This window comes from Panthera onca, chromosome A2 (assembly GCF_046562875.1).
Source record: "Panthera onca isolate mPanOnc1 chromosome A2, mPanOnc1 haplotype 2, whole genome shotgun sequence".
NCBI lineage: Eukaryota > Metazoa > Chordata > Mammalia > Carnivora > Felidae > Panthera > Panthera onca.
The window spans coordinates 5,270,470-5,288,096 of NC_138340.1; the positions used below are offsets into that span (position 1 = coordinate 5,270,470).

At 41.1% G+C, this 17,627-nt stretch overlaps 1 protein-coding gene across 2 annotated transcripts in view; it reads left to right on the forward strand.

The window, feature by feature from the left end:
* Nucleotides 1-17,627, forward strand: part of LOC132678085 (putative adhesion G protein-coupled receptor E4P) — an 83,793-nt gene that overhangs the window by 40,707 nt on the left and 25,459 nt on the right. Inside the window, exons 16-17 of one of the 2 annotated variants that reach the window (XM_060630020.2) lie at nt 793-888; nt 3,198-4,112. In XM_060630020.2, the coding sequence (XP_060486003.2) occupies nt 793-888; nt 3,198-3,305 (204 nt within the window). In that variant the 3' untranslated portion in view covers nt 3,306-4,112. Of the gene's footprint in view, nt 1-792; nt 889-3,197; nt 4,113-17,627 lie in introns of those variants that run through there. The other variant, XM_060630014.2, reaches the window with a different exon arrangement.

A 17,627-nucleotide genomic window follows, 5' to 3' on the forward strand; every position in this document is an offset into this window, starting at 1 on the left:
TTTCCTGACTTCCCCACACTCCCTTTGCTATTGAGTGGAACTACCATCAATTAAGATGCTTGTGGCAAAAAGACCATCGTAACACTTTATTAATTTCTCTGTCGTCTTCTAGTGCCTTCTCAATGCTTTGTACTCCTCACACCCAAAAATGAAGTACAACTTAAGTGTCTTGGTAAAATAATGTTGAGTATTAAGTATTTAAATATCTTTTTCAGACATGTTAAGCAAGTTACATGAAGGGAATCCATGTAATCACAGGGGGTGTTTGTACGTAGTGGTTAGTTTGGGGCCCTGAGTAAGAATCATGAGGTGTTGAATTCTGTCTGTATGACCTTGGGCAAGTCCATGTACTTCCACAAGCTTCAGATTCTTTACCTTCAATTGCTGATAAGGGAAGAGCCTTTCTCCTTTGGTTTATGGAAGATGACATTGCATATGGTGCAAAGTGTATTGAACATAGCTTCATCCTTATAATCGCCACCAGCAGCATCACCATCATCACCTTCACCATCCTCCTCCTCCTTGTTCTCAGCATCATCATAACCACCACTTTGATGAACCACTGGGTTCAAAGTCTCACCTCTCTGTAGAGACTTTGTAGTGCCCAACATCTAGTAAATGCCTTTTCCACAATGAGAAAGTTGAATTTCAGAATGAATTAACAAGAGGACTATACAGAAAAGTAATGAAAAGGCAGTCATAGGGCTTGGCATCTATATCTTTGGTCTCCTATTTGGGGTCCTTTCTCTCTAACCAAGCTCTGGACATGACACAAACCTCTGTATTCCTCAGGTGCGAATGGAATACAAGAAGTGGTTTAGTGGGATCTGGAAAGCAACTGAGACTGAAAGCTTTGACGTATCTCGCTCTACGATCCAAACCAAAATGGTAAGTAAGACCAGCTTCTCTGCAGTGATGTGTACTTGCTAAACCCAACGTCTCCTACAACCAAGAGCTTCCTGGTCCTTGATCTAAAATAAAAGAGAAATTTCATTAGCTTCCTGCATTATGCTGCTGGTTTCTGGTTTTTGAGACCAAAACCAGTGGAGTTCTGCTTGCTTGCTTTCTCTCTCTCCCTTTCTCCCTCCTTCCCTCCCTCCCTTCCTTCTCCCCTCCCTCCCTTTCTTTCTTCCTTCATCCCTCCTTCCTCCTTCCTTCCCTATCCTCTATCCCTCCTTTATCATCCCTCCTTCCCTCCTTCTTCCCTCCTTTATTCATTCCTTTATTCCTTCCTTCCATCCCTGTCTTTCTCTCTCTCTCTTTCTTTCACCCTCTCTCTCTCTTTCTCTCCCTCTCCCCAGTCTTTCCACAAATTTGGATATTCCACAAATATCCAAATGATAATTTAACAACATTCATTTAACAAATATTTATTGATTATCCAGTACATGCTAGATACTGTATTAGGTGTTGGGGAAACAGCAGTGGACACATTGACAAAAATCCTTGCCCTCACAGGACTGATGTTGGAGTGAGGTGGGGGGGGGGGGCTGACAATAAACCCCCAAGTGTAGATTATACAGTACATCACAAAGTGATGTGTGCTATAGAAAAATACAGAGCAGTGAAGAGAAATCAGGACGCACGGGGTGAGGGGAGTTTGGTTTTCAGTAAGGTGGTCACGGTGACAGCCCTTCACAGTCTCTGTCATTACATTCTATTTTAATTCTCTGTATGATGTGCCTCTCTGTATGATATTTGTCTTAGTCTTAAAAACATTGAAGTATTTGCTTTTGGTCAGCTTCTGCTCCCCTGTAAGTTTCACTGTTGTGGTCACTATTGTTTTCCTTCTACCTAGAGCAATGCCTGGCCCACAAAAGATGTTGAGTGTCTAAATTCCTTGCTTACAGATGAGCAAACAGACTGGGAGAGTCCACATGATTTGCTCAAAGCTACTCAGCTGGGTAGAGGGTTCCAACTTGGGTCTGTTTTTCTCTGAAAGTTGACAGCTTTCCTTAGTTGTCACCAGAGTTGTCACCCCAGATTGTCAACAATATTGGGACCAGCTTGATAGGACATGCACTCTCATATTAAGGACAATTCTGCTTAGTGGCTGCTGACTATGTCCTATCAGTGTATGCCACAGGTTCACCTCTTGGCTAGAATCAGCAGCGGCCAAAGGATATGTCAACCTGAACTGTGTAAAAGAACTTTCCCAATGCTTGTAGTCCCCCAAAACATGTCACATAGTAGAATCCATAGTGTGGATTCTGGGGTTCGCCAGATTTGAGTTCGTATTTTGACTCTTTCAGGTTTTAGGTGGTAGATGATGGGCAAATAATTTAACTTCTCTGAGCCTCAATTCATTCATCATTGAAATGCCCAATTGATTGAGGAACGAAACAATGTACATGAAAGCACTTTGCTCTACTCTGAACCATGTCAACGCTGCTTTTTATTAATACAAAATTATCAAAAGTCAGCTACATAGAAGGCCCCAAACAGTAATCTTGTCCCCTTATCTTTGGACAACACTTTTCTCTCTAAAAAGCACATATCCATCCTTACAGTCATTACTGATCCTCTGTAGCATTTAAGTGATTCGTCACTGTTTGACATTTATTTATTTTTGAGACAGAGAGAGAGAGAGAGCATGAACAGGGGAGGGTCAGAGAAAGAGGGAGACACAGAATCTGAAACAGGCTCCAGGCTCTGAGCTGTCAGCATAGAGCCCAATGCGGGGCCCGAGCCCACGGAGCACGAGATCATGACCTGAGCCGAAGTCGGACGCTTAACCGACTGAGCCACCCAGGTGCCCCGATTCGTCACTGTTTGAATGGAGCCAACGTGCCTGGGTTCAAGTGACAACTCCACCAGTTCCAGGCTGCATCAGCTTACGCTAGCCACTTAATGTCTCTGTGCCTCAGTTTCTTCATCTGTAAATGACGATGGCAATAGTATCTATCTCATCATGAGAAGTAAGTGAGGTCATATGTGCTAAGAGCTTAGGACGCTGCCTGGTCCACAGTAAACACCCTGTAAATGTTTGTGAAAAGATCAAACAAATAAAAAGACCATCGCAGATGGTGTTTGGGTACGGGAGAGGCTGTAAGCCATATATTAGGACCTCTTTACTGAGCTTTGGACCTTAGAGAAATTCTTGCTTGTTCTATCTAGGCACTGCTGGAAGTCCTAGGTAATTTCTGAGGTGCTAATTTCTCTTCAGCTTTTTCTACACATTATTTCCCCCCAAATAGGAGGAAGCAACAACATCATCAGAATTCTATCGCAGAAGAGACGCTGCGTCTGTTCAACCACAGCCTCAGACTCTGATCTCTGCTCTTTGGCTAAAACCAGAAAACTGAGCTGCTGTGGACAGCGCCCCCTGTGGTGACACATGGATGGGACAAATGCCACCATCTGTCTTTCTCCTGAAAGCAGTCGTGACTCTTTTCCCTTTTTGGCTTCTGTCTCCGTAGAAAGAAAGGGGTGTCGAGAGACTACTGAGACCCCCAAACCCAGAAGTGTATATCGTGTGCCATTAAATGCTCAGAGAATTCTTTTTAACAACGAGGGAAATAAGGGGATTTTCATCTTCCAGCTAATACTACCTTGCCCAGGATTTATTGGCCAACATCTGGATTCAGCTTGCAGATTTCTCTCTCTGAATTTTTGGCTCCACTTTATACTCCTGAAGATCTTGCATCACTCAACATTTTCATAGTTCAATAACTCCCATATGAATAAATATTAAAAACAGGGTTGTATTCTTGCATTGTAAAAATACACCTCCATCCCACTCAGGAGGGCGTCCTAAGGAAATGTCTAGTGGTCAGGAGACCAGCACTGTCTTCTTTGCTTGATGACTTTCAAACCTACTCATATACTCAGGTTAATTTTAGTGTGATCTCAAGCACTCGCTTTAGTAGCACATATATTTAATGTCACATCATGTCCTCATGGAAATACTGCCAAACCAATAGCAGCGGGGGGGGGGGGGGTGTCACAGCAGTCCTTTGGCCTTATGTATTTAGTTTTAACATTTCTAATTTTGTTTTCAAAGTCATTGGATTTAGTGTGTTTTTCGGCACCAAAATAAATAAATGTATGGCTAACTTTGTTACCAGACAGTATTTTAAAAGCAACTTTAAATAATAACAGCAGGAAATGTAAAAATAGCAGCTGAGACTCACCCTGATTCATTTGAAGAGATTTCTTGTGCAGTTTTTAAGGCATGAACCAAAGACTGTCCCTTTTTCTGCTTAATCAGCTTAAGTGTCTCTTCCACATGGTGGCGATGCAAACAGAATGCACGATTCACTCCACTTGCTGGCTTTAAAATTATGTGATTCGTCTCAGGGAGACAAATTGGGGAGATTCACATGGTTTCAAAATGCATGCCTGCGGTGTGACTTTTTAAATCCTGCAATTTCAAATATACACGAATAGAACTTGCATGAAATGCAACCTTCCTGGGCAGTTGACAAATCCTTGTGCTTAAGCCCCGCTAATGTCGCTGCTGTTTTTGCATCCAAAACAGTTGCAAAAAGTGAATAAACAAGCCAAATGTTCTAGGCGCTTCGGGTTTGGACCTCTCTATTCAATATTTTCACTTCCTCCCAACATCAAGTCTGCTTTCTTTCTCTTATCTGCCTTGCTCACCCCCTTCGCTTTCTTTAAGAACTTGTGTCTTCATCCTTTGAGAGCCCTTTATTCTTCTAGACCTCAGTGAAATTCCTTACTCTATTACCGTCAGTATGACGTGACTTACCCTATATTTTGTGTGCTATTGCACACGTGATACGTGTGTGCTTGTAAATCATTCCTGCCTGGATTATAAACTTCTGGAAGGCAAGAATGATAGATGTTTTAATGATCAATTGCAAGGTGGTAAGTGATAGTTTCCCTGCCTCCACCTAGAACATTAATTCTCAAGCTCTGCACTGTTAACATTTTGGCCTGGATAATTCTTTTTGCGGGCAGGAGCTGCTGTGCATTGCAGGATTTGCAGCAGCATCCCTGGCCTCTACTCACTAGATGCCAGTAACCTCCCCCATCCCACACACACCCACTGTGACCATCAGAAATGTCTCCAGACATTGCTACCTGGGAACAGAAGTGATCTTATTGAGAATTACTGGCTTAGGCATTAGTTCATAGTGAAAAAGTCCTTTGTGGTCACCCAGCTGTTCCAGGAAATGAATACTCAGTCAGAATGTGGTTATTACGCACATGCTCTGCACTCCAAGGGGGTGGTACGTATGGGGAACACCTCTTGTCTGGCCAGCTTTCTTTTCTGGGAACTGCCCACCTCGCTGTGGCAGAGACTATTCATCAAAACCCACATCTGCTTCTTTGCAACATGTACTTTTGCTGAGAAGGGTCCCCTGCTTGGGTTTGTGCTGCAGAGGAGAGGAAATAAAATTAAGAGACTCCAAGCCGGGGGCTCTTAAGATTTTCTTTTATTGCATCACAGAATACTTTGAGAGTCAGATTTTTAAAAAGTGAGTCTTTTCCCTGCAAAAATACATATAGGCAGTGCATGAATCATGGATGTTCTCAGTTGCAACTAATAGAAATCTAGCTGCTCTGTCTTGCTGCCCAAATGTGGCCTGAAAATCAGCAGCATAGTGGCATGCAAATCACTTGGAAATTTGGTACAAATGCAGAATCTTCGGTTCCATCCCAGATCCAGTGAATAGGACCCTTCTTTTTAACATGATCTCCAGGAGATTCTATGCAAGTCAAAGTTTGAGAAACTTGTGGTCTATGGATCTGCATCATCAGCATGGCCTGGGATATTGTTAAAAATGCAAATCTCAGATGTCACCTGAGAATCACCACCAGACACAGAATCCCTACAGTTGGGGGCCCAGGAATCCATGGCTTAACAAACTCTACAGGGAATTCTTTTTTTATGTTTTGAGTTTTTATTTAAATTCTAGTTAGTTAACATGTGGTATAATATTGGGTTCAAGAGTACAACTGAGTGATTCATCACTTACATACTACACCCAGTGCTCGTTACAAGTGCCCTCCTTAACACCCACCACTCATTTAGCCCATCTTCCGACCTTCCCTCCAGCAACCCCCAGTTTGTTCTCTCAGGGGTTGTCTCCCTTTTTTTCCCCTTCCCCTATGTTCATCTGTTTTGTATCTTAAATTCCACATATGAGTGAGATCTTCTGGTATTTGTCTTCCTCAGACTGACTTATGTCACTAAGCATAATACACTCTAGCTCCATCCATGCTGTTGCAAATGGCAATATTCCATTCTTTTTACGGCTGAGTAATATTCCAGAGTGTGTGTGTGTGTGTGTGTGTGTGTGTGTGTGTGTGCATGCGCATCTTTTTTATCTATTCATCAGTCGATAGACATTTGGGCTTTTTCCATAATTTGATTATGCCTTTTTTTTTTAATTTAAATCCAAGTTAGTCAACATCTAGTGTAGCAATGATTTCAGGAATAGAATTGAGTGACTCTTCACTTACGTGTAACACCCAGTGCTCATCCCAACAAGTGTCCTCCTTAATGCCCCTTGCCCATTTAGCCCATCCCCTCACCCAACACCCCTGCAGCAACCCTCCATTCTCTGTATTTAAGAGTCTTTTACAGTTTGTCTCCCTCCCTGTTTTGATATTACTTTTGCTTCCCTTCCCTTATGTTCATCTGTTTTGTATTTTAACTTCCACATTTGTGATATGTGTCTTTCTCTAATTTCACTTAGCATAATACGCTCTAGTTCCATCCATGTTTTTGCAATTGGCAAAATTTCACTCTTTTCGATTACCAACTAGTAATCCGTGTGTGCGCGCGCGCGCACACACACACACACACACACACACACACACACACACACAACACCGCCGGCACCACGTCTTCTTTATCCATTCATCAGTCAATGGATTTGGGCTCTTTCCATACTTTGGCTATCTATTGTTGATAGCGCTGCTATAAACACTGGGGTGCATGTGCCCCTTTGAAACAGCATACCTCTATCCTATGAATAAAGACTTAGTAGTACAATTGCTGGGTCATAAGGTAGTTCTATTTTTAACTTTTTGAGGAAACTCGACACTGTTTCCCAGAGTGGCTGTACCAGTTTGCATTCCCACCAACAGTACAAAAGGGTTCCTCTTTCTCCGCATTCTCACCAACATCTCTTGTTGCCTGAGTTGTTCACATTAGCCATTCTGACAGGTGTGAGGTGGTGTCTCGTTGTGGTTTTGATTTGTATTTCCCTGATGATGAGTGAGTTGAGCATTTTTTCATGTGTCAGTTGGCCATCTGGATGTCTTCTTTGGAGAAGTGTCTATTCATATCTTTTGCCCATTTCTTCACTGGATTGTGTTTTGGGTGTTGAGTTTGATAAATTGTTTGTAAATTTTGGATACTAACCCTTCATCAGATATGTCATTTGTGAATATCTTCTCCCATTCTGTCGGTTGTCTTTTAGTTTGCTGATTGTTTCCTTCACTGTGCAGAACTTTTTATCTTGATGAAATCCCAATAGTTCATTTTTACTTTTGTTTCCCTTGCCTCTGGAGACACGTCAAGTAAGAAGTTGCTGCAACTGACCTCATAAAAGGTTGCTGCCTGTTTTCCCCTCTAGGATTTTGATGGCTTCCTGTCTTACATTTAGGTCTTTCATCCATTTCATTTTTGTGGTATAAGAAAGTGGTCTAGTTTCATTCTTCTGCATGTTGCTGTCCAATTTTCCCAACACCATTCGCTGAAGAGACTGTCTTTTTTTCCACTGGATATTCTTTTCTGCTTTGTCACAGATTAGTTGGCCATACGTTTGTGGGTCCATTTCTGGGTTCTCTATTCTGTTCCATTGATCTGAGTGTCTGTTTTTGTGCCAGTACCATACTGTCTTCATGATTACAGCTTTGTAATACAGCTTTAAGTCTGGGATTGTGAGGCCTCCAGCTTTGGTTTGCTTTTTCAGGATTGCTTTGGCTATTCAGTGTCTTTTCTGGTTCCATACAGATTTTAGGATTGTTTGTTCTAGCTCTGTGAAAAATGCTGGTGTTATTTTGATAGGGATTGCATTGAATATGTAGATTGCTTTGGGTAGTATCGACATTTTAACAATATTTGTTCTTCCAACCCAGGAGCATGGAATATTTTTTCAATTTTTTTGTATCTTCTTCAATTTCTTTCATAAGCTTTCTATAGTTTTCAGCATATAGGTTTTTCACCTCTTTGCTTAGATTTATTCCTAGATATTTTATGGTTCTTGGTGCAATGGTAAATGGGATTGATTCCTTGATTTCTCTTTCTGTTCCTTCATTATTAGTGTATAGAAATGCAACCAGTTTTGGGGCGCCTGGGTGGCTCAGTCGGTTAAGCGTCCGACTTCAGTTCAGGTCACGATCTCGCGGTCCATGAGTTCGAGCCCCGCATCGGGCTCTGTGCTGACAGCTCAGAGCCTGGAGCCTGCTTCTGATTCTGTGTCTCCCTCTCTCTCTGACCCACCCCCGTTCATGCTCTGTCTCTCTCTGTTTCAAAAATAAATAAACTTTAAAAAAATTTAAAAAAAAAGAAATGCAACCAGTTTTTGTACACTGATTTTATATCCTGTAACTTTGCTGAATTCATGGATCAGTTCTAGCAGTTTTCTGATGGAGTCCTCGGATTTTCCACACAGCATATCATGTCGTCTGCGAACAGTGAAAGTTTGACTTCCTCCTTGCTGATTTGTATGCTTTCATTTTTTTGTGTTGTCTGATTGCTGAAGCTAGGACTTTCAACACTATGTTGAATAACCAGTGATGAGAGTGGACATCCTTGTTGTGTTCCTGACTTTAGGGGGAAAACAGATGATATTAGCAAATATTATTCCTGTATCTCAGGCATAAATCCCACTTGATCATGGTGAATAATTCTTTCAATGTATTGTTGGATATGGTTGCTAGTATCTTGTTGAGGATTTTTGCTTCCATGTTCATCATGGAAATTGGTCTGTAGTTCTCTTTTTTAGTGGGGTCTTTGTCTGGTTTTAGAATCAAGGTAATGCTGGCCTCATGGAATGAGTTTGGAAGTTTTCCTTCTATTTCTATTTTTTGGAACAGCCTCAAAAGAATAGGAGTTAACTCTTCTTTAAATGTTTGATAGAATTCCCCTGGAAAACTATCCAGCCCTAGACTCTTGTTTGTTGGGAGATTTTTTTATTACTGATTCCATTTCTTTGCTGGTTATGGGTCTGTTCAAAAATTTTTAATGTTTTTTTTAATGTTTATTTATTCTTGAGAGAGACAGACAGAGGGTGAGCAGGGGAGGGGCAGACACACACACACACACACATACACACACAGAATCCAAAGCAGGCTCCAGACTCTGAGCTGTCAGCACAGAGCCCAATGCGGGGCTTGAACTCATGAACTGCAAGATCATGACCTGAGCCGAAGTCAGAAGCCCAACCGACTGAGCCACCCAGGCGCCACTCTGTTCAAATTTTTTATTTCTTCCTGTTTCAGTTTTGGTAGTTTATATGTTTCTGGGAATGTGTCCACTTCTTCCAGATTGCCTAATTTGTTGGCATATAATTGCTCATAACATTCTCTTATTGTTCGTATTTCTGCGGTGTTGGTTGTGATCTCTCCTCTTTCATTCGTGAATTATTTATTTGGGTCTTTTCCTTTTTCTTTTTGATCAATCTGGCTAGGGGTTTATTAATTTTGTTAATTCCTTCAAGGAACCAGCTCCTGTTCATTTATTTGTTCTACTGTTTTGGGTTTTTTTTTTTTTTAATTTCGATAGCATTGATTTCTGCTCTAATCTTTATTATTTCCCTTCTTCTGCTGGTTTTGGGCTTTATTTGCTGTTCTTTTTCCAGTTCTTTTAGGTGTAAGGTTAGTTTGTGTATCTGAGGCCTTTCTTCCTTCTTTAGAAAGACCTGGATTGCTGTATACTTTCCGCTTATGACCGCCTTTGCTGCATCCCAGAGGTTTTGGGCTGTCGTGTTTTCATTTTCATTGGCTTCCATGTACTTTTTAATTTCCTCTTTAGTTTATTGGTTAACCCATTCATTCTTTAGTAGGATGCTCTTTAATCTCCATTTATTCATTGTCTTCCCAAATTTTTTCCTTTTTTTTAATATGAAATTTATTGTCAAATTGGTTTTCATACAACACCCAGTGCTCATCCCAACAGGTGCCCTCCTCAATGCCCATCACCCACTTTCCCCTCTCCCCCACCCCCCATCAACCCTCAGTTTGTTCTCAGTTTTTAAAAGTCTCTTATGGTTTGGCTCCTTCCGTCTCTAACCTTTTTTTTTCCTTCCCCTCCCCCATGGTCTTCTGTTAAGTTTCTCAGGAAACACATAAGAGTGAAAACATATGGTACCTGTCTTTCTCTGTATGATTTACTTCACTTAGCGTAACACTCTCCAGTTCCATCCACGTTGCTACAAAAGCCTTTCATTCTTTCTCATTGCCGTGTAGTATTCCATTGTGAATATAAACTACAATTTCTTTATCCATTCATCAGTTAATGGACATTTAGGCTCTTTCCATCATTTGGCTATTGTTGAAAGTGCTGCTATAAATGTTGGGGTACAAGTGCCCCTATGTATCAGCACTCCTGTGTCCCTTAGGTCAGTTCCTAGCAGTGCAATTGCTGGGTCATAGAGTAGATCTAGTTTTACTTTTTTGAGGAACCTCCACACTGTTTTCCCGAGTGGCTGCACCAATTTGCATTCCCACCAACAGTGCAAGACAGTTCCCATTTCTCCACATCCTCGCCAGCCTCTATAGTCTCCTGATTTGTTCATTTTAGCCACTCTGACTGGTGTGAGGTGGTATTTCAGAGTGGTTTTGATTTGTATTTCCCTGATGAGGAGTGACGTTGAGCATCTTTTCATGTGCCTGTTGGCCATCTGGATGTCTTCTTTAGAGAAGTGTCTATTCATGTTTTCTGCCCATTTCTTCACTGGATTATTTGTTTTTTGGGTGTGGAGTTTGGTGAGTTCTTTATAGATTTTGGATACTAGCCCTTTTTTTTTTTTTTTTTTTTTCAACGTTTTTTTTTTAATTTATTTTTGGGACAGAGAGAGACAGAGCATGAACGGGGGAGGGGCAGAGAGAGAGAGGGAGACACAGAATCGGAAACAGGCTCCAGGCTCCGAGCCATCAGCCCAGAGCCTGACGCGGGGCTCGAACTCACGGACCGCGAGATCGTGACCTGGCTGAAGTCGGACGCTTAACCGACTGCGCCACCCAGGCGCCCCTGGATACTAGCCCTTTGATATGTCATTTGCAAATATCTTTTCCCATTCCATTCGTTGCCTTTTAGTTTTGTTGATTGTTTCCTTTGCAGTACAGAAGATTTTATCTTCATGAGGTCCCAATAGTTCATTTTTGCTTTTAATTCCCTTGCCTTTGGAGATGTGTCAAGTAAGAAATTGCTGCGGCTGAGGTCAGAGAGGTTTGTTTTCCTGCTTTCTCCTCTAAGGTTTTGATGGTTTCCTGTCTCACATTCAGGTCCTTCATCCATTTTGAGTTTATTTTTGTGAATGGTGTAAGAAAGTGGTCTAGTTTCATTCTGTTGCATGTTGCTGTCCAGTTCTCCCAGCAACATTTGATAAAGAGGCTGTCTTTTTTCCATTGGATATTCTTTCCTGCTTTGTCAAAGATTAGTTGGCCATACAATTGTGGGTCCAATTCTGGAGTCTCTATTCCATTGGTCTATGTGTCTGGTTTTGTGCCAATACCATGCTGTCCTGATGATTACAGCTTTGTAGTAGAGGCTAAAGTCTGGGATTGTGATGCCTCCCACTTTGGTCTTCTTCAACATTACTTTGGCTCTTCGGGGTCTTTTGTGGTTCCATACAAATTTTAGGATTGCTTGTTCTAGCTTCAAGAAGAATGCTGGTGCAATTTTGATTGGGATTGCATTGAATGCGTAGATAGCTTTGGGTAGTTTTGACATTTTAACAATATTTATTCTCTGAATCCATGAGCATGGAACGTTTTTCCATTTCTTTGTAACTTCTTCAATTTCCTTCATAAGCTTTCTATCGTTTTCAGCATACAGATCCTTTACATCTTTGATTAGGTTTATTCCTAGGTATTTTATGATTCTTGGTGGAATTATGAATGGGATAAGTTTCTTTATTTGTCTTTCTGTTGCTTCATTGTTAGTGTATAAGAATGCAACTGATTTCTGTACATTGATTTTATATCCTGCTACTTTGCTGAATTCATATATCAGTTCCAGCAGACTTTTGGTGGAGTCTATCAGGTTTTCCATGTATAATACCATGTCATCTGCAAAAAGTGAATGCTTGACCTCATCTTTGCCAGTTTTGATGCCTTTGATTTCCTTTTGTTGTCTGACTGCTGATGCTAGAACTTCCAACACTATGTTAAACAACAGTGGTGAGAGTGGACATCCCTGTCGTGTTCCTGATCTCAGGGGGAAATCTCTCAGTTTTTCCCCATTGAGGATGATATTAGCTGTGGGCTTTTCATAAATGGCTTTTATGTTTAAGTATGTTCCTTCTATCCCGACTTTCTCGAGGGTTTTTATTAAGAAAGAATGCTGAATTTTGTCAAATGCTTTTTCTGCATCGATTGACAGGATCATATGGTTCTTTTCTTTTATTAATGTGATGTATCACATTAATTGATTTGTGAATGTTGAACCAGCCTTGAAGCCCAGGAATGAATGCCACTTGATTGTGGTGAGTAATTCTTTTTCTAAGCTGCTGAATTCGATTTGCTAGTATCTTGTTGAGAATTTTTGCATCCATATTCATCAGGGATATTGGCCTGTAGTTCTCTTTTTTTGCTGGGTGTCTGTCTGGTTTAGGAACCAAAGTAATGTTGGCTTCATAGAATGAATCTGGAAGTTTTCCTTTCCTTTCTATTTTTTGGAACAGCTTGAGAAGGATAGGTATTATCTCTGCTTTAAATGTCTGGTAGAATTACCCAGGGAAGCCATCTGGTCCTGGACTCTTATTTGTTGAGAGATTTTTTGGTAATCAAATTGAATCAAGAAATTGATTCAATTTCTTTGCTGGTTATGGGTCTGTTCAAGTTTTCTATTTCTTCCTGTTTGAATTTTGGAAGTGTGTGGGTGCTTAGGTATTTGTCCATTTTTTTCAGGTTGTCCAGTTTGTTGGCATATAATTTTTCATAGTATTCCCTGGTAATTGCTTGTATTTCTGAGGGATTGGTTGTAATAATTCCATTTTCATTCATGATTTTATCTATTTGGGTCATCTCCCTTTTCCTTTTTAGAAGCCAGGCTAGAAGTTTATCAATTTTGTTTATTTTTGTCAAAAAACCAACTCTTGGTTTCATTGATCTGCTCTACAGTTTTTTTAGATTCTATATGTTTATTTCTGCTCTGATCTTTATTATTTCTCTTCTTCTGCTGGGTTTGGGGCATCTTTGCTGTTCTGGTTCTATTTCCTTTAGGTGTACTGTTAGATTTTGTATTTGGGATTTTTCTTGTTTCTTGAGATAGGCCTGGATTGCAATGTATTTTCCTCTCAGGACTGCCTTTGCTGCATCCCAAAGCATTTGGATTGTTGTATTTTTATTTTCATTTGTTTCCATATATTTTTTTATTTCTTCTCTAATTGCCTGGTTGACCCATTCATTCTTTAGTAGGCTGTTCTTTAACCTCCATGCTTTTGAAGGTTTTCCAGACTTCTTCCTGTGGTTGATTTCAAGTTTCATAGCATTGTGGTCTGAAAGTGTTCATGGTATGATCTCAATTCTTTTATACTTATTAAGGTCTGTTTTGTGACCCAGTATATGATCTATCCTGGAGAATGTTCCATGTGTACCTGAGAAGAAAGTATATTCTGTTGCTTTGGGATGCAGAGTTCTAAATGTATCTGTCAAGTACATCTGATCCAATGTATCATTCAGGGAGGGCCCTTGTTTCTTTATTGATCCTGTGTCTAGATGATCTATCCATTGTTGTAAATGGGGTATTAAAGTCCCCTGCAATTACCACCTTCTTATCAATAAAGTTGCTTATGTTTGTGATTGTTTTATATATTTGGGGGCTGCCGTATTCGGTGCATAGACATTTATAATTGTTAGCTCTTCCTGATGAATAGACCCTGTAATTATTATATAATTCCCTTCTTCATCTCTTGTTACAGCCTTTAATTTAAAGTCTAGTTTGTCTGATATAAGTATGGCTACTCCAGCTCTCTTTTGACTTCCAGTAGCATGATATATAGTTCTCCATCCCCTCACTCTCAATCTGAAGGTGTCCTCAGGTCTAAAATTAATCTCTTATAGACAGCAAATAGATGGGTCTTGTTTTTTTATCAATTCTGTTACCCTATGTCTTTTGGTTGGAGCATTTAGTCCATTTACATTCAGTGTTGTTATTGACAGATATGGGCTTAGAGTCATTGTGATGTCTGTAGGTTTCATGCTAGTAGTGATGTTTCTGGTACGTTGTGGTCTTTGCAACATTTCACTCACAGAGTCCCCCTTAGGATCTCTTGTAGGGCTGGTTTAGTGGTGATGAATTCCTTCAGTTTTTGTTTGTTTGGGAAGACCTTTATCTCTCCTTTATTCTGAATGACAGGCTTGCTGGATAAAGGATTCTTGGCTGCATATTTTTTTCTGTTCATCACATTGAAGATTTCCTGCCATTCCTTTCTGGCCTGCCAAGTTTCAGTAGATAGGTATGCCACTAGTCTTATGGGTCTCCTTTGTAAGTTAGAGCCTGTTTATCCTTAGCTGCTTTCAGAATTTTCTCTTTATCCTTATATTTTGCCAGTTTCACTATGATATGTCGTGCAGATGATCGATTCAAGTTACGTCTGAAGGGAGTTCCCTGTGCCTCTTGGATTTTAATGCCTGTTTCCTTCCCCAGATCAGGGAAGTTCTCAGCTATGATTTGTTCAAGTACACCTTCGGCCCCTTTCTCTCTCTCTTCCTCTTCTGGAATTCCTATTATACGGATATTGTTCCGTTTGATTGCATCACTTAGTTCTCTAATTCTCCCCTCATACTCCTGGATTTTTTTTATCTCTTTTTCTCCGCTTCCTCTTTTTCCATAATTTTATCTTCTAATTCACCTATTCTCTCCTCTGCCTCTTCAATCCGTGCTATGGCTGCCTCCATTTTGCACCTCATTTATAGCATTTTTTAGTTCCTCAGACTATTTCCTAGTCCCTTGATCTCTGTAGCAATAGATTCTCTGCTGTCCTCTATCCTTTTTTCAAGCCCAGAGATTAGTTTTATGACTATTATTCTAAATTCTTGTTCCATTATATTGCTTAAATTGTTTTTGATCAATTCGTTAGCTGTCACTACTTCCTGGAGTTTCTTTTGAGAATTCTTCCATTTCATCATCGTGGATAGTCCCTGGAGTGGCGCGGAACTGCAGGGCACTTCCCCTGTGCTGTCCGGAGTAACTTGTGTTCTGGGCAGGGCCGCAGTCAGACCCGATGTCTGCCCCCAGCCCACTGCTGGGGCCACAGTCAGACTGGTGTGCACCTTATCTTCCCCTCTCCCAGGGGCAGGACTCACTGTGGAGTGGTGTGGCCTCTGTCTGGGCTACTTGCACACTGTCAGTCTTGTGGTGCTGCTTCGATGGGATCTGGCGTATTAGCCAGGGTGGATCCGCAAGGTGCAGAGGCAGGAGGGGCAGACTTAGCTCGCTTTGCCATGGGTGGTCCCCTGCAGGAGGGGCCATGCAGCACCAGGAGGGAGGCCGACCCGTTGGAGTGATGGATCCACAGAAGCACAGCGTTGGGCATTTGCTCAGTGCAAGCAAATTCGGTGATGGGAATTGGTTCCCTTTGGAATTTTGGCTGGTGGATAGGAGAGGGAGATGGTGCTTGCCAGTGCCTTTGTTCCCTGCCAAGCTGAGCTCTGTCTTCTAGGGCTCAACAACCCTCCCTCCCAGTGTCCTCTTGCCTTCCCTGCTCTCTGAGAGCAGAGCTGTTGACTTTTAAGATTCCAGATGTTAAGTCCCACTGGCTGTCAGAACTCACGGAGTCCAGCCCCTCCACTTTTGCAAGCCAGACTCAGGGGCTCTGCCTTGCCCAGCAGGCTGCCCCTCCATGGCCCCAGCTCCCTCCCGCCAGTCCGTGTAGCACGCACTGCCTCTCCGCCCTTCCTACCCTCTTCTGCGGGCCTCTTGTCTATGCTTGGCTCCATAAAGTATGTTCTGCTAGTCTTCTGGTGGTTTTCTGGGTTATTCAGGCAGGTGTGGGTGGAATCTAAGTGATCAGCAGGACAAGGTGAGCCCAGAGTCTTCCTACACTGCCATCTTCTATCCTCCCAAATTTTTTCTTGTGGTTGATTTCGAGTTTCATAGTGTTGCCGTCTGAAAATATGCAAGGTATTATCTCTATTTTTTGTATTTGTTGAGGGCTGATTTGTCCCAGTATGTGGTCTATTCTGGAGAATGTTCCATGTGCACTCGAGAAGAATGTGTATTCTGTTGCTTTAGGATGAAATGTTTTGAATATATCTGTTAACTCCATCAGTCCAGTGTGTCACTCAAAGCCATTGTTTCTTGGTTGATTTTCTGCTTAGATGATCTGTCCATTGCTGTAGGTGGGGTGTTGAAGTCCCCTACTATTATGATATTATTATCAATGAGTTTCTTTATGATTAGTTGATTTATATATTTGGGTGTTTTCACATTGAGGGCATAAATATTTACAATTGATAGATCTTCTTGGTGGATAGTCCCCTTAATTATAATATAATATCCTTCTTCATCTCTTGTTAAAGTCTTTATTTTAAAGTCTAGATTGTCTGATATAAGTATGGCTACTCCAGCTTTCTCTTGATCACCATTAGTATACTAGATGGTTCTCCACTTTGTTTCAATCTGCGTGTGTTTTTAGGTCTAAAATGGGTCTCTTATAAGCAGTATATAGATGAGTCTTATTTTCTTATCCATTCGGATACCATATGTCTTTTGATTGGAGCGTTTAGTCCACTGACATTGAGAGCGAGTACTGAAAGATATGAATTTAGTGCCATTGTGTTGCCTATAGAGTTGGTGTTTCTGGAGATGTTCTCTTGTCCTTTCTAGTCTTTGTTGCTTTTGGTCTTTCTTGTTTTGTCTTTTCTCAGAGTCCCCCTTATAATTTCTTGCAGGGCTGGTTTAGTGGTCATGAACTCCTTAGTTTTTGTTTGTCTAGGAAATTCTTTAACTCTCCTTCTGTTTTGAATGACAGGCTTTCTGGATAAAGAATTCTTGGCTGCATATTTTTCTGATTCAGCACGTTGAATATATCCTGCCAATCCTTTCTGGCATAGGAGATTCTTATGTATATTTAAGTTTGAGAAACACTGTCCTACTCAAAGCATGGTCCTTGTGCCAGCAGCACAAGCATGGACTGCACTTGTTAGAGATTCAGTATTGCAGCCTTCACTCTAGACCTACTGAATCAAACCTGCATTGTAACAAGACTCTCAGTAGTTATGAATATTCATTCACACTTGGGAGGCACTGCCTCAAGCATAAAGACATTTAATGATCTCGCATGACAAGGAGTCCAAGTGTGAACAATTGAAGTCTGGTGAAGCATCCTGATGAGGTCATCAAAGACACAATCTCCATGCCTTTTCCATTACATTAAAATGTTTATTACAAGCAGCTGGAGAATATCCTGGCAACTAGTCTACATTCAAAGAGTAAAGAAGGAGCTACTGCAGTAGCCATTTTACTGGTTCCTCAACAT